The sequence below is a fragment of the Xiphias gladius genome, chromosome 8 (assembly GCF_016859285.1).
Source record: "Xiphias gladius isolate SHS-SW01 ecotype Sanya breed wild chromosome 8, ASM1685928v1, whole genome shotgun sequence".
Classification (NCBI taxonomy): domain Eukaryota; kingdom Metazoa; phylum Chordata; class Actinopteri; order Istiophoriformes; family Xiphiidae; genus Xiphias; species Xiphias gladius.
In genome coordinates, this window is record NC_053407.1 from 7,043,919 (window position 1) to 7,057,439 (window position 13,521).

General features: G+C 37.2%; 1 protein-coding gene across 4 annotated transcripts in view; it reads left to right on the forward strand.

The window, feature by feature from the left end:
• The window catches only part of sf3b3 (splicing factor 3b, subunit 3), a 30,514-nt gene extending 27,824 nt beyond the window's left edge, over window positions 1-2,690 (forward strand). For 2 of the 4 annotated variants that reach the window (XM_040133354.1, XM_040133356.1), the window contains 3 exons: window positions 968-1,111; window positions 1,368-1,472; window positions 1,681-2,690. In XM_040133354.1, coding sequence (XP_039989288.1) covers window positions 968-1,111; window positions 1,368-1,472; window positions 1,681-1,821 — 390 coding nt within the window. In that variant the 3' untranslated portion in view covers window positions 1,822-2,690. The remainder of the gene's footprint in view (window positions 1-967; window positions 1,112-1,367; window positions 1,473-1,680) is intronic. The other 2 variants (XM_040133353.1, XM_040133355.1) reach the window with 1 other exon arrangement.
• Window positions 2,691-13,521: the final 10,831 nt, after the last annotated feature.

Sequence of the window (13,521 nt, forward strand, 5' to 3'; positions counted from 1 at the left end):
GGATTTGTGTTATGTAATAGTTTGGAGGTTTATATTAATTCCTTGAAAGGGCTCATTATTCCCATCTCAGGAAGTGACATTGCTGGTCTCATTCTGACCCGTTTCCCATCAGAGGGAAACTTTTTCTAGGGCACAGAATTTATTTATCTTTTCCTATGCCTTTTTGGTCTCATGGTGTCACTGGTCCTATATGCAGTTTACTCAGACTATTGCCGAGGGTTAAATGCTACCCAATTCTGTCTTTGTATCCAAGGTACATGCGGATTATTATCTCTAATTACTGGCAAAGCAGTTTTTTTGATGATTATTGGATTAGATCTGACCATCTGGACCCATTTCCTCTAAGAAGAGGATGACTATGTGTTGTGTTTCTGACCTTGACACAGAGTCCACTGTTGAAGTACTTTATACATACATGCAGCTATCAGGTTGGATGATCTCGAGACCTGAAATGGCTTCAGGTGACATATCTGATGTGTGTAATAATATGATCTGATTTCGCTTGTCTTAACTGAGCTCCATGAAATTTCTTTTTAAATTACTGGGGACAGACAGAAGTTAGCAGCTGTGTATGTATGAATGTAAGTATGTACAGTGCATTCAGAAAGTATTTAGACCCCTTAACTTATATCACATTTTGTTATGTTGCAGCCTTATGTTAAAATTGTTTAAATTAATTTTTTCCCTCATCAATCTACACTCAATACCCTATACTAACAAAGCGAATTTCAGAAATTTTTGCAAATTCATTAAAAAGGAGAAAACTGAAATATCACATTGATATGAGTGTTATTAATTATAAACAAGATATTTCCCAATACTGTCAAGACAATAACCAAGTTCACCATTTAAATTATGTTTTGATCGCTTTGTCACTAAATCTAAAGTACTCTATGTAAAATCATACATGACTGTTTTTTTTTGTTTGTGTTTTTTTTTTTTTTTTTCCTCTGCTGTGTCCCTCTAGGCTGAGGTGATAGTGAACTACCACGTAGGAGAGACAGTGTTGTCTCTCCAGAAAACCACTCTGATTCCCGGAGGTTCAGAGTCCCTGGTCTACACCACGCTATCTGGAGGCATTGGCATACTGGTCCCATTCACCTCACATGAGGTAAAACATACATGCATGTATTAGTACTCTGATTCATTTCTTACACACCCACACACAACAAGTTGTAAGATGCTAAAGCATCATTGTGGCCATCAGAATACACTGTGTCTGTCTCATTGGATGATACATTTCCTTACCTACATAACAAATAATTGTTTTGCCTTTTTTGTCAAATATTGTTATTACCCATATTTCCTGGACTTTCAATTTCTCCTACTCTTCCATTTTATTATGTCTCTCTTCTCTTTTTCTCCAGGATCATGACTTTTTCCAGCATTTAGAGATGCACATGCGCTCTGAGTTCCCTCCACTATGCGGTAGAGACCATCTCAGCTTTAGATCCTACTATTTCCCAGTTAAGGTTGGTATCTGTTGGTATTATTACGTTACATTATTACATGACTGTGTTTTTTATTTTAAAAAAACAGACATATAAAAGACATCTCGTTACATCTGAACTGTTCGTAACCTCTGTAAAATGTCTCTTCAAAATATGCATTTGAGCATAAAGTACTATGAGAAACAAATATTGTCTAAGTCATTTTTGTCTTCTCTGTTCTTTTCTCCAGAATGTGATCGATGGAGATCTGTGTGAGCAGTTTAACAGTATGGACCCTCACAAGCAGAAGAGTGTGGCAGAAGAGCTTGACAGAACGCCACCAGAAGTCTCTAAGAAACTGGAGGATATTCGCACTCGCTACGCCTTCTAATCGTACACACAGCCTCACTTTTGCCCAGAAGGGATGGACAAATACACCTCTTTTTAAGACCTTTATACCTGCTGTTGTGTTACAGTATGCCCCCATAAGGACACAGATTGTTGGAGACTTATGGATTGCTATATGGTTGACACACACCTTATTATATTAAAAAAATTCAAGATGTCAAATGCTTGTGATTCCATTCACCCCCCACATACATACTTACTGACTCAATTATTGAATTTTGTGTCAGTTTTTCTCACCTCCCCTGCGTTGGTGTCAATACAAACTACACACATCGCGAAAAAAGCCACCATTACATGGACTCAGTTAGTCAGTCAGTAGCTCTCTTGACATTTCTAGATTCTGGTGTCAAAATTATCTCTATTCACACACATAGCTGTGTGAACAGTCTTCACACACAGCTGTAAACACACACACACAGACCCGTGTGAACAGAATTCACATATATCCGACTGTGTGAACAGCTTTCGCACTGTGATCTGCACCTTTTGAATACATACTGAACCCAAATCATCTGTCATTATCCGTCATCTGTGAGCAAGTGAATACATTTCATTTAAAGACTTTTTAGCTCACGCCAAGTAGAAAAGTCTAGTTATTCCCTAATGGATACATTATATAGAGATTGGATTTCAAGCTGATAGGACAGAAGACCCTTGAAATTTGAAAATGTTTCTGTAACAATTTATTTAGAAAGAAGGTGATTATCATTTTGTGTCCTCCATTTTTGATTTCAGTAAAATATGTTTTTGTATGGTGTGATTATTTTAATTTGTATTGATTAGAATGATCTGTTTTGATGCATTTACCGTAGTCCCAGACGGTATTATTAAATCTTTCTTAGCCCCTTGCCATACCTGTGTCTAGTTAAGATGTTGGTCCCCGGCTCATTAAAGTATATTGCTCACTCGCAGCTGGGAACCAAGAAGCCGACCTCTGAGCAAGTTTAAGCCTCAGGCCACGGAAGAAGTGTTGCCATACTGCGGCATTAGACTACGGGTGAACTCAGACTAAATAAGTGGGTGGAAGAATACTGAAGGTTTGCACTGGGTGTTGTTCTTCTCAGTCCTGTAAATTCCCAACCTCAGCCACAAGCACAGACATAGCATTCTACAGTAGTCACTGACTGTAGGGGTTTGTGGGACAGGGGCAGTGGTCTGTTTTGTAAATAAAGATGTTTTTTTGTACTTTATAATGCCATGTGTTTGTGTATCTTTTCATGCCACTGTGTGTGGCGAGGACCATCACTCAGCCAGGGGCGTCATGACTACATTTGTCTCACTCATTAACATAGAGGTCAAATATTAACTTTTGTGATTTTGTTTTCACGCGTATTATGGCTCGGGATAAGAACAATATTTTGTGGGTTTTTGGTTTTTTTTTTTCAATTAAAACTTAAATTGCTTAGATTTGATTAAATCTGATTTGACCAGATGTGTTATTGTGCATCAGCTCCTCTAAATTAAAATGTGTTAAATCTGTTGAGTTCAGGCTGAGCAGTTTAAATGTGCTGAATTGGACAGACGGGTGGAAACATTTCAGTTGCAGCGGTGAGGTGAGCCAGTCAAGTTCAGTTGCAATGCCTTCATTAATGTGACAAACGAGATATATGGCGTTAATTATTAAGCTTTGAAGGGCCGGTCAGCAGAGTTTATCTTTGGACAGAGCTGGGCTAGTTGCTTCCTGCAAAAGAAATGAATAAAATAAAAGGGTAGGTTTTTAGCATTTTTATGTATTTTCCTCATTAAACACATTTTAGTTATAAGTAGCTTTAATAGTGTTCTTTCTCTTTTGAGCTTGAGTGTAACAACTGGCAGCAGCTTTCCTTTGGGTCCTCTTAAGGTAGAGCAAGTAAAGATTCTGTACATCCTTGCCACACAATAGCAACATTCTGCATTTGTAATAAAAGTAATAGTTCAACATTTTGGAAAATGTGCCTGCTGAGAGTACCACTCATATATAAATGTAACGCTACAGTCAACAGTTAGATTAACGTAGCACCAAGACTGGAGGCAGAGGGAAACAGCTCGCCTGGCTCTTTCTCTAATGCTCACTAATTAATACATTATATCTTAGGGTTATGTTGGTTATGGTTAGGTTTTCATGGGAGCTCTGACTTTTGATTTTTTTTGTGTTTGTTTCTTTACCAAGTATCCCCATGCTTTGAGAGGTTCAGCATAGGTTCACGCAACCCCTTGTCTCAGCCTTGGCATTTTCTTTTTGACACCACTCTCACGTGTTCATTCAATATGAAGCTGGAACCAAATTTAAATGGAAAAATCTTCGTAGTTAAAAACCATTTGAAAAAAATAATGCTGAGTAAGCAAGATTTTACCACACATTATTCAGAATGAATACTTTTAACTTTAAGTATACTTATTTAGGATTTAAACTTGTTTCATATTTGATTTAAATATTTTTATTCAATGACTTTGCTTCTTTTACTTACATAAAGTTAGGTAAACCTTTTCCATCATTGATTTGCAGCGCTGGTCAGAGGGCACTTCACCTTAGTGGGCATTTATTATCACGCAAGGAAATTCTTATCATCTCATTCCGCGATAGTAATTTCTGGGTTCTGAAATCCATCTCCCAGTCTTCTCCCACTTGTCTTTTGAAATGATAACCTTCACGTGAATTAATTTGTTTATTTCCTGGTAAGAATAGATAAACTTAGTCTCTTACACAATAAACACACTGCTCTGCACACATTATAGTTCCCCATGAAGCAACAGCCTGACAGCAACAAGACAACAATGTTTTTATCAAACGGAAGAAAAACAAACACTCAGCTACAACAAAGTCCTCCCATCTGGTGTATTGCTTCTGAACATGTGATGGGGATTTGCCTCTGTGGGAGAAAAGCAAAGAACTTGACCAGACTAAACTTTCCCTCTTAGAACAATGCTGTTGTAGAGTTTCATGGAAGTATAACCACATAGGCAGGTTTTTAAACCATGTAAAGGACAACAAAATGGTGCCCAGTGGTGAATTTTATCCAGACAACACGTGCTCCTAATTTGAGAAGAAAAGTGCACAGTGAAGAAGCTTCTGGATCTATGAAATTGCCCATCCTAATGGAAATCATTGGTTTCACATGCTCCTTTACCGGTTAATTTCATAATGACTTTATCCTGGAGGGTATGATGGCCTTTAAAATGGCAGCAGTGTACAATCTTGTGACATTGGGATGTAAGTGGATAATAAATCTTCTTTTTCTTCATTGTTTTTCACTAAAGTACGAAGAATACCTGTTAACAAACACATTACATTTCAGTGGGCTTCAACCTTTCCTCTGGACCAACTGACAGTTTCCTGCTAACTTAAACTGTCTGTGTGTTGACTCTGCTCAGTTATTTGAAATTCATTCAACTTAAAGCTGATATCTGTAACTGTCCCCTCATTGTGGCCCTTTCTAGTGGCAAGAGGTACTTTATATGATGGGGAACTTCGTGTGGAAGTTTATTTCTCTTCATTTTCAAGGTCACTTAGTTGTTTCCATGGCAAAACTTGAAAAATAAGCAAGCTAACACTGAGCTTTAAAACATATATACATGAAAAATTCAACATAATTTTTGTACTGATTCCACCCAACTAATATGCGATCAGTAGTAAAAAAAATTTTTTATAAATATAAATGAAAACACAAATGCAACAATTTTTTCTTAAACCTTAGCTAATTAACAAAATAGTGAAAAACATCTAAAAAATACGACATTCACAATATATACAGTAATTTCAATTTACAAATATACCTAAATTAAAAACACTCTGGGTTTCAACGCTACAGCGTCACTTGGTCTGGTACAACATAAATAGAAAAAAATAGAAAATAAGACATGTAGAGATGTGAGCTGAGTTGATGGCACTTACCCTTTCCAGTTTTACTGTGCATTCAACAGTGCTAAGAAGTTGCAGCATTAATTCAAAATAGTTCACTGACTGAGTTCACAGTGAAGTCCATGTGAGAATCATAATTTTATAAAAATAGTTTGAGGAAGTATTAAAATGATGCTTCTTTACAGGTTATAATCTCAGCCAACAGTCTAGCAATTATGTTAAACAAAACATATTTAGCTCCACTTCAGAGAAAGAGATCTCAGTGTGAAAGTGCAGCTGTTGCTGTAAAAAAAAAAAAAAATAGACATGATTAATGTGAGAATGGTGTTGGACTGCCTTTGCTCTGCTGCGATTATGTGTGTTAGGAGCAGTTTCAACAATGTGCCATTCTATAGAAGTAATGTAATAATTTTGGTTACACAACAAGCCAAAAGGGAACTTTAGCAGTCATGTTACTACACCTTTAGAAGTAAAGTTGCTTCCACTATCACTGGTATGGTTTTCACATGTAACCCTTTATCATCAAAATACTCTCAAATGAAAAGCAACAGTTAAAATGTGTGAAAGCACGTTAGAATTCCTGTTATGAGTGTGTCTTGGTGTTGTTCAGGGGTCATGACTGGGGTAACAGAGGCTCATCTTCACACTGCATTCCACTGCCATCCCTACATAAATCTTTTTTAGAAATACTAAAGGGCATTTAAGGTTCACTGTTGCTCTAAAGTTGAAAAAGTGTCTTTACTTTTCCTACAGTGGTGGTTGGTGAAATCTTGGTTCGACTTTGGTCACTGTTTTAGTTGCATTGCATGATGCAGCTCCTAAATTGCACAACTTCCATATGATGAAACATCTGTTACAATCGCTGAGCTTGTTCGTGCTTTGTGAAAATTCGAGCTTTAAGTCTGTATCTGTAAAGATACCCAATTTTCATTGGACACCAGCAACATAAAGGTAGGGCACAGAAACAAAAGTAAAAGCATCCAGTGTTGTTGCTCAAATAACAAAATCACAGGCTATTGTGTCTAAACTTTCAGATTTAATTGTTGGCAGTAATACTTTTTTAGCCATGCTAGCAGCATATAGTATTTGTCCTTTTAGCAAATACCTGCAAAACTAATGACATTCCCATCAGCCTCACCAGTCATTTTGTGTTAACTACTAAGTAGCAAATATTAGCATGTTATCATTCAAAACTAAGATGGTGAACATGGTAAACATTATACCTGTTAAACACCAGAATGTTAATATTATCATGAACATTTTGGTGACCTGACGTTAGCACATAGTTTAAACTGCCCAAGTACAGCCTCAGTACAGCCACTGCTAGCATCGCTGGAGTCTTGTTAGCTAATAAATACTTTTCAAAATGTAACAAAATGTGCCTGCTAGTCATGGCAAAAGTGTTCAGTTTGTTTGTTTTTTTTGTTGTTTTTTTTTTCAGCAGACATAGATAATACATCACATAGATTAGCGGCACAAAATTAAACTACAATATAGGTGCACATGTACAAGATACGTTTCAAAAGCACACAAATTACCTTCTCAGTCATTCAAAATCCACATATTTTAAATCTATCTTTTCATCATGTCAAATGTCAGATGTTGACCTCTTTATATTCATGTTTCCACAAGCATAAACATAAACCGCAATCATTAGCGGTAATTGTCTCACACATATGAAGTTGAAAAAGAAACTAACAGCTGTCTGGTTTCAATTTGGAAAAGTGTTAACTAAAATGGAGTACTGACACATGGTGCAAATATGAATATACAGGCACTGGTGTTCTAGGTTTTATTAAATCACCAAAAACCAGTTTTAAAAAAGACATCATTATAATTCATCAAATCATTCAACAAGAAATGCATCACTCTCATACAACTTGGATGGGTCTGCTTTAAAGCAGCACTTAAGTTTTTTCCATTACCTCTCAGTTTTGCATGTGAGATGTCCCACAGAGACTCCCTGCCATTTCTGGACCCTATTTGCCAAGGTTATGACTCAGGCTTTAAGGATTTGACCCTTGACCACAAATTTACCATGACTCATCCTAAACTCTATGCTTATACTGATATTCCATACCTCTGATTTAGGAGGATGTTTAATTTTTGTCCCTTCCTATAGGCAGACTGCAGATTGAGTGGACACGTTTGGCCTTCACACACACTCTTCCCTCATCATGTGCTGTCTTTTTTCATCACTGGCTTTTTAGATAAATTTGCATATCAGAAGTAACAAATGACCACCCTGCCTACAGGCCACAATTTGCATGAAAGTGCTGCAGTCACATTATATGATCAATTCTGTTCTTTCTGGCAGCTGGAAAGCTCGAGACCCAATGCCAACAGAATAAGATGGAGCCAGCGCTGGGTTTGAACACCACTGTTTCAGAGGGAGTGAATAGATATGCTTATATTAAATTGCAGTTCTGAAATTTCTGCAAAATATAATGTGGAATGAATCTTTGTGTGTTCCCAATAACTACCTTTATAACTCAAGAAGATAACATTAGTTAAGCAAGTAACTAAGCTCCAGTAAGTCTGATACATCATTGAATTTAATTTCTGTGTCTCACTTAAGATAGCCTGCCTTTTTTTAGTTAATGAATTTGTCTCCTGTAATCCATTCTGTGTACTCTGTGGTCTTTTTATCAGCAGCTATATTGATGGGGATGAGGAGGAGATGCAACCCAGGCCTCTGACACCTCCAGTCTTTCTGTTCTTTATTTTTTGTCTTTCTGGTGGGGTGGAGCATGAAACAGGGATTACTGACACATTCTTCTTCAAAAACTCTACGTCTACGTCTAAAAACTGACACTCTTGATGTAATTATACCTTTTAGCAATCACCTGGTAAATCAAGAAGACGTTTTCACACTTGAGATATAGCATTAACTACAGCAACACTGATGGTTTTTCATGCCACACTTGGCTGTTAACCAACACATCTGGCTGACGTGTGGCATATATTTGCCACGCGTGTCATCACTTCCGTACAACTGGAGGGAATATCATACTGATCACTATTGACTGCTCAAGTAATTTTGATGTAGCTATGGCACAATTTGGTAAGTTTTATTTGGTTAATACTTTGGATCCACATCTAGCCTGCTGAAGATGAGGTTGGCAGGTTTATGGCTGTCTCTATCTCAAGCTACTCAACAATGCTAATGCTTGTTTTGTTTTGCATCATCTTATATCATTCCCCAGTATCATTTCCCAGTGGTTAAAGTTCGACATTCGGACCGCATTCTCAGCTCTAACAGTGGATTCCTATGTCATTGGGAATGTTTGGGGAAGGAAAACTGCATTTTCCCTTCAACTTTGCTATAAATCCAGTCCTATTTTTGACATTTGATTCACGCATATTGTAAAATTTGACTTAAATTTGTGTCCAGTCAGTTACTGTATTTATTTATACGGCCCATATTTCTGCCAGTGGGGATTTGCCAATGGAGTTAGGGGCCCCTTAATGTTCTGGGTCTAATGGTTTTTAACAAGTTGATATCTCTTAAAGGGTGCAGTCCAGATTACCTGAATTCTGAACTGGAAGGAGAGTGGTAAAGTAAGCAGCATATTGATTGTTTTTGGCATTAAAGGACAACACAGAATCTATCAAAGTTTGGCCCATCTGTGGTCACTGTGCATAACATGTAGAGAAAAGACTGGCATCAAAAGCATCTGTATCTCTATCTAAAACAGAAGAGTTAAACAAGAATACCAAGTGAATTGCCACAGAACTGATAATGCTATATGACTATTATCACCTATTTATAAATGCTAAGGTAAAAATGAATCTGACACCTGTCCTTTTGTTATACACTGCACACCTGCCAAAATGAATGATGTAGTGCTTAACCTTACAAACTCAATGTCAGCAGGAACATGACCTGAGCGGAATTCCTCATTTTTAACCATATGTACCTCTGTGTCTGAGAAGTACATATGTAGTTATTCACTGGTTTCCTCCAAAGTCATGATGCTTATAACATATGAACCTGTTTTTGTGCTATGTAGATACGTACAGTGGGATTAAAAACTTTAGGCACTCCTGGTCAAAATTTCTGTTACTGTTAATAGCTGAATGAGTAAGAGATGAACTGATTTCCAAAAAGCATAAAGTTAAAGATGAAACATAAAAGGAGAGGTTAGTTACTGTATCTGTGTAAATTTTTTTTTCATTCAGAATAGATGCCTTCATTTTCGACTTCAGCTTACTTTGACTGCCTTGATGGTCAACGTAAACTGCAGGGTGGAGAATAAAAAGACTGCCATCAAGCTGGACACATTCTACATCCCGTAGTGTGACAGAACACATCAATGGCTGATCTTGCAGCGTGCACAGCTGTTCTGGGTTTTTTTTGTTTAAAAAATTTGAGTGTTACCCTCAATGTGTCAGACTGTTTTGCATGACCAATGCACATTGTTTACTCACCCAAAAATATGTTGTTCTAAAACATTTTCAGGCCAGACACAAGTTTGCTAGAGCAGCACTTCTAGAGTGATAACAGTTTTTATTTCATTCAGTTTTATTGAAAACTTTTGACATCGCCAGGAGGATTAAAAGAAAAGAAATCTAATAAAAAGTATGGCCTATAACGGCGTAAATTCTTTCACAATAACAAACCCCTGAACTAAGCTTTGCCACCCTATTGTTGGAAATTAAAACATTGGTCTACGGTGTAAATTTTTCAAAAATGACCTACCAGAAGGAGGAGATCAAATAAAGTTGATCTCATTTGGGAGAGATAACCATAGGAGGTAACAGATCTGAAGTTCTCACAATAAAAATGTTCAACACGTCATTAATGTCAGTGAAGCCTTAATCCAATTAGGGCAAAGTTCTTTCATCACAGATGAGGTTCCCAGTTGGCACAGCCGGAAGAAAGCAACTGTAGTGCCTGACTCACAAAACTGCAGCTAGCTTGCTCCTGCAAGATTTTTATTTCATATGACATAGTGACGTTCTGCAACGCCAGCAAAAGATGCAAAAAATTTCTAACCAGCATGCATCACTTTAAGTCAGCGCTGCACAGAACCTTCAATACAGAACCATTTCTTTTCTTTTCACCCTCCTGGCTATATGGGGACTTTGGTAAGGGAGAAGGGCCTTGGTAAGAGAGTTGACCGAGAACCTTGTGGTCACTGTGGCTGAGCTCCAGAGATCCTATGTTGAGATGGGAGAAACTTCTAGAATAGAGTTTCTCACAACTAAGCTAAACATCTGCGTAATAAGAACTTTGACTGAGCTGTTATGTTTGGTAGGGATTTACTGAATTCAAATTGTTATTACTATAAGTCAGAGAATTAACTAATAAACCTGTGGCTGTCACAGGTTCTCTTTCACCATCATCTTAATTTATTACACTTTCTTATTTACAGTTTTCAGACCAGTCCACGGTAATTGAAAAATGCAACAGTTCTATCTTTGGGCAGTCCTCCTCTTGATTAAATATGTTAAATATGTTCATAATTAGTTTACAGAAATCTTGCAATTTGAACTATGTGTTTGATATGGAACAGTTTAACCTTATACACCTTATATATTCCACTAAAATGTAAACATTTAACTTCCATAGAGTTACAGCTGTATTTTATGTCAACTCCATATTTTGAACTAGTCACCAAAGTGTCTAAATAAAACCGACTGACAGCACATCTAAGTTAACACACCAAAGTTTATCCAGTCCCTTAAAAGATCTAAAATGAATTAAATTTATTGCAGAACTATGGAATTTCCCAGGTTATAGTATAAGCCGATATAGTGGCTGAATGTGTGGCTATATCTGCTTAAACTGAAGTGCTACAAAACACTGAAAACGTGGTTCCATGCTCAAAATGGCAATGAAAGGATTTAATATCATGTCATGCAGGAGGTGAAACTGAATTTATGCTCAAGGCTATAAATCTAGACCAAGTTTATACCAAAACTGGCTCATGCTCCTCTTCTCAGGACAGATTTATTATCCCCAGGTGGCTGCAAGGTTGAGACCTCACATCACACATTAATGCAACACATGTATGCCTATATAAAAACTGATGCTGTTTATAATCATCTGCAGAAATTTTGCAGGAGCAAATCTAAGAGGAAGCACACTCAGACTTCACTATGATTCACTCCCATCATCATGAGCTGACATCAGATTTGGTTCTTTCTCAGCCAACTAGACTGACTACCGTTTAGGGAGAATAAATTTAGCCTTATTTGTTAATTGTTTATATTTGTCTCCACTGTCATCAATGATTCTTAGGTAATATTCAAATAACATGAGCAAAAAGGGACAGTGATATATTTTTCATTGTTTTGGCTCTACTCCATCACACTGAAACAGTGGCTTTGAGTTTATTCTTTTCAGCTTTGTGTGTGTTTGAGTGTGTTCTCATGGGTATTAGGTTAAGAGTGTAAACTTCGTGGCTCTTTTTACCTTTAGAGAACTATGTATATAGAAGTGCCACAATTTCTACACAGTTCATTGAATAAAGATGTAAACACTATCATTAAAGCCAAAAGTCAACAGTTAAACCTCATAGTTATTATCATACTCTACATCATTTCATATCCAGTGTGCTGAAATAGACAACCAAAACAAAACTGTCATAATACTCACAGATTGCACTGTAGAAACACCCATTTTTCTTTGAAAATACATCCCATAGGTGATATGTGTTTTGTTTCTTGCTTGCGTGTTTGGATTTTCCAAAGAACATAACCAGGTTACCTGTGCAGGCATTTTAGAAAAGCAGAGTTCCAGCACTTGTCTAAGGTTCTTAGTGACATTAGCAGATGCCAGAATGCACTTGCTTCAGACATTTTTTTATCATCATATCATTATTTATCCAGACTGCTCAGAAGTAATCCCCAAAATTTATTCAATTTTTCACCCTTGTCACGTTTGTAACAGCAAATTTTCTTCAGGGGTAGTGAGGAAGCCATTTCAGTCGTCCGCTGTTTGAAAAAATTACAAAACTTTCCAGTTGTTTCCGGATGTAATTACCCAGACACACAAGAGTTCTATACAGTAAAATTATTACTTTTTGGTGTGAACATAAATGTTTGAATGTCATCAGTGAATAAATGTGGTATGGTTTCTTACTTTTTAATTACACACTTGATACATTGTATCTCAGTAAAGCTTTACAGTGCTGAATATGTACTGCATGTAAAAAAAAAAAATCTGCATGTAGGTCTAAGTCATATATCTGCCATATGTTCTGTTTAATTTTGAATTGAACTGAAAATAAACCTGTTGTCTACATGTTATCATGCAATTTTCTTTAATTGATTGTTATGTGGTTTATTGTATTCCAGCGTCATGCAGTTCCACTTAAAGCCTTATTTTTTTACCTGACCTGTCTGACCTGGCTTCCTCACAGAAATTAGCCCCATACTACATCACAACATTGTTGGAGTGAGTTAATGTTAATATATCAGGTGGCCCTGGTCTGGTTCCATTTTTCTAAATGGGCCAGAAAACAGGCACATGGCAAATTAGTGCACATGCCTGAGGTTTTTTTATTGTGGTTATTTGTTTTTCTCAGGATATTCTGGTGTTAAATGATTGACCGCAGTTTTGAATTTGTTTATGTGGGTTGTCTCTGTTTGTGATTTTCATGGACAGCCCAGGGTAGGAGTGTCTGGTTTGGGGGCCTCATGAACGCCTCGCGGCTTTTTGCAGACGACATGGTTCTGTTGGCTTCATCAGACCGTGACCTCCAGCTTGCACAGGGACAGCTTCAGCTGAGTGTGAAGTGGCTGGGATGAGAGTCAGCAGACTCCAAGTCAGAAGCCATTCTCTGTCGGGAAAGGATGGTTTGTGCCCTTCACGTTGTAGGGAAGCTTGGGTCAACC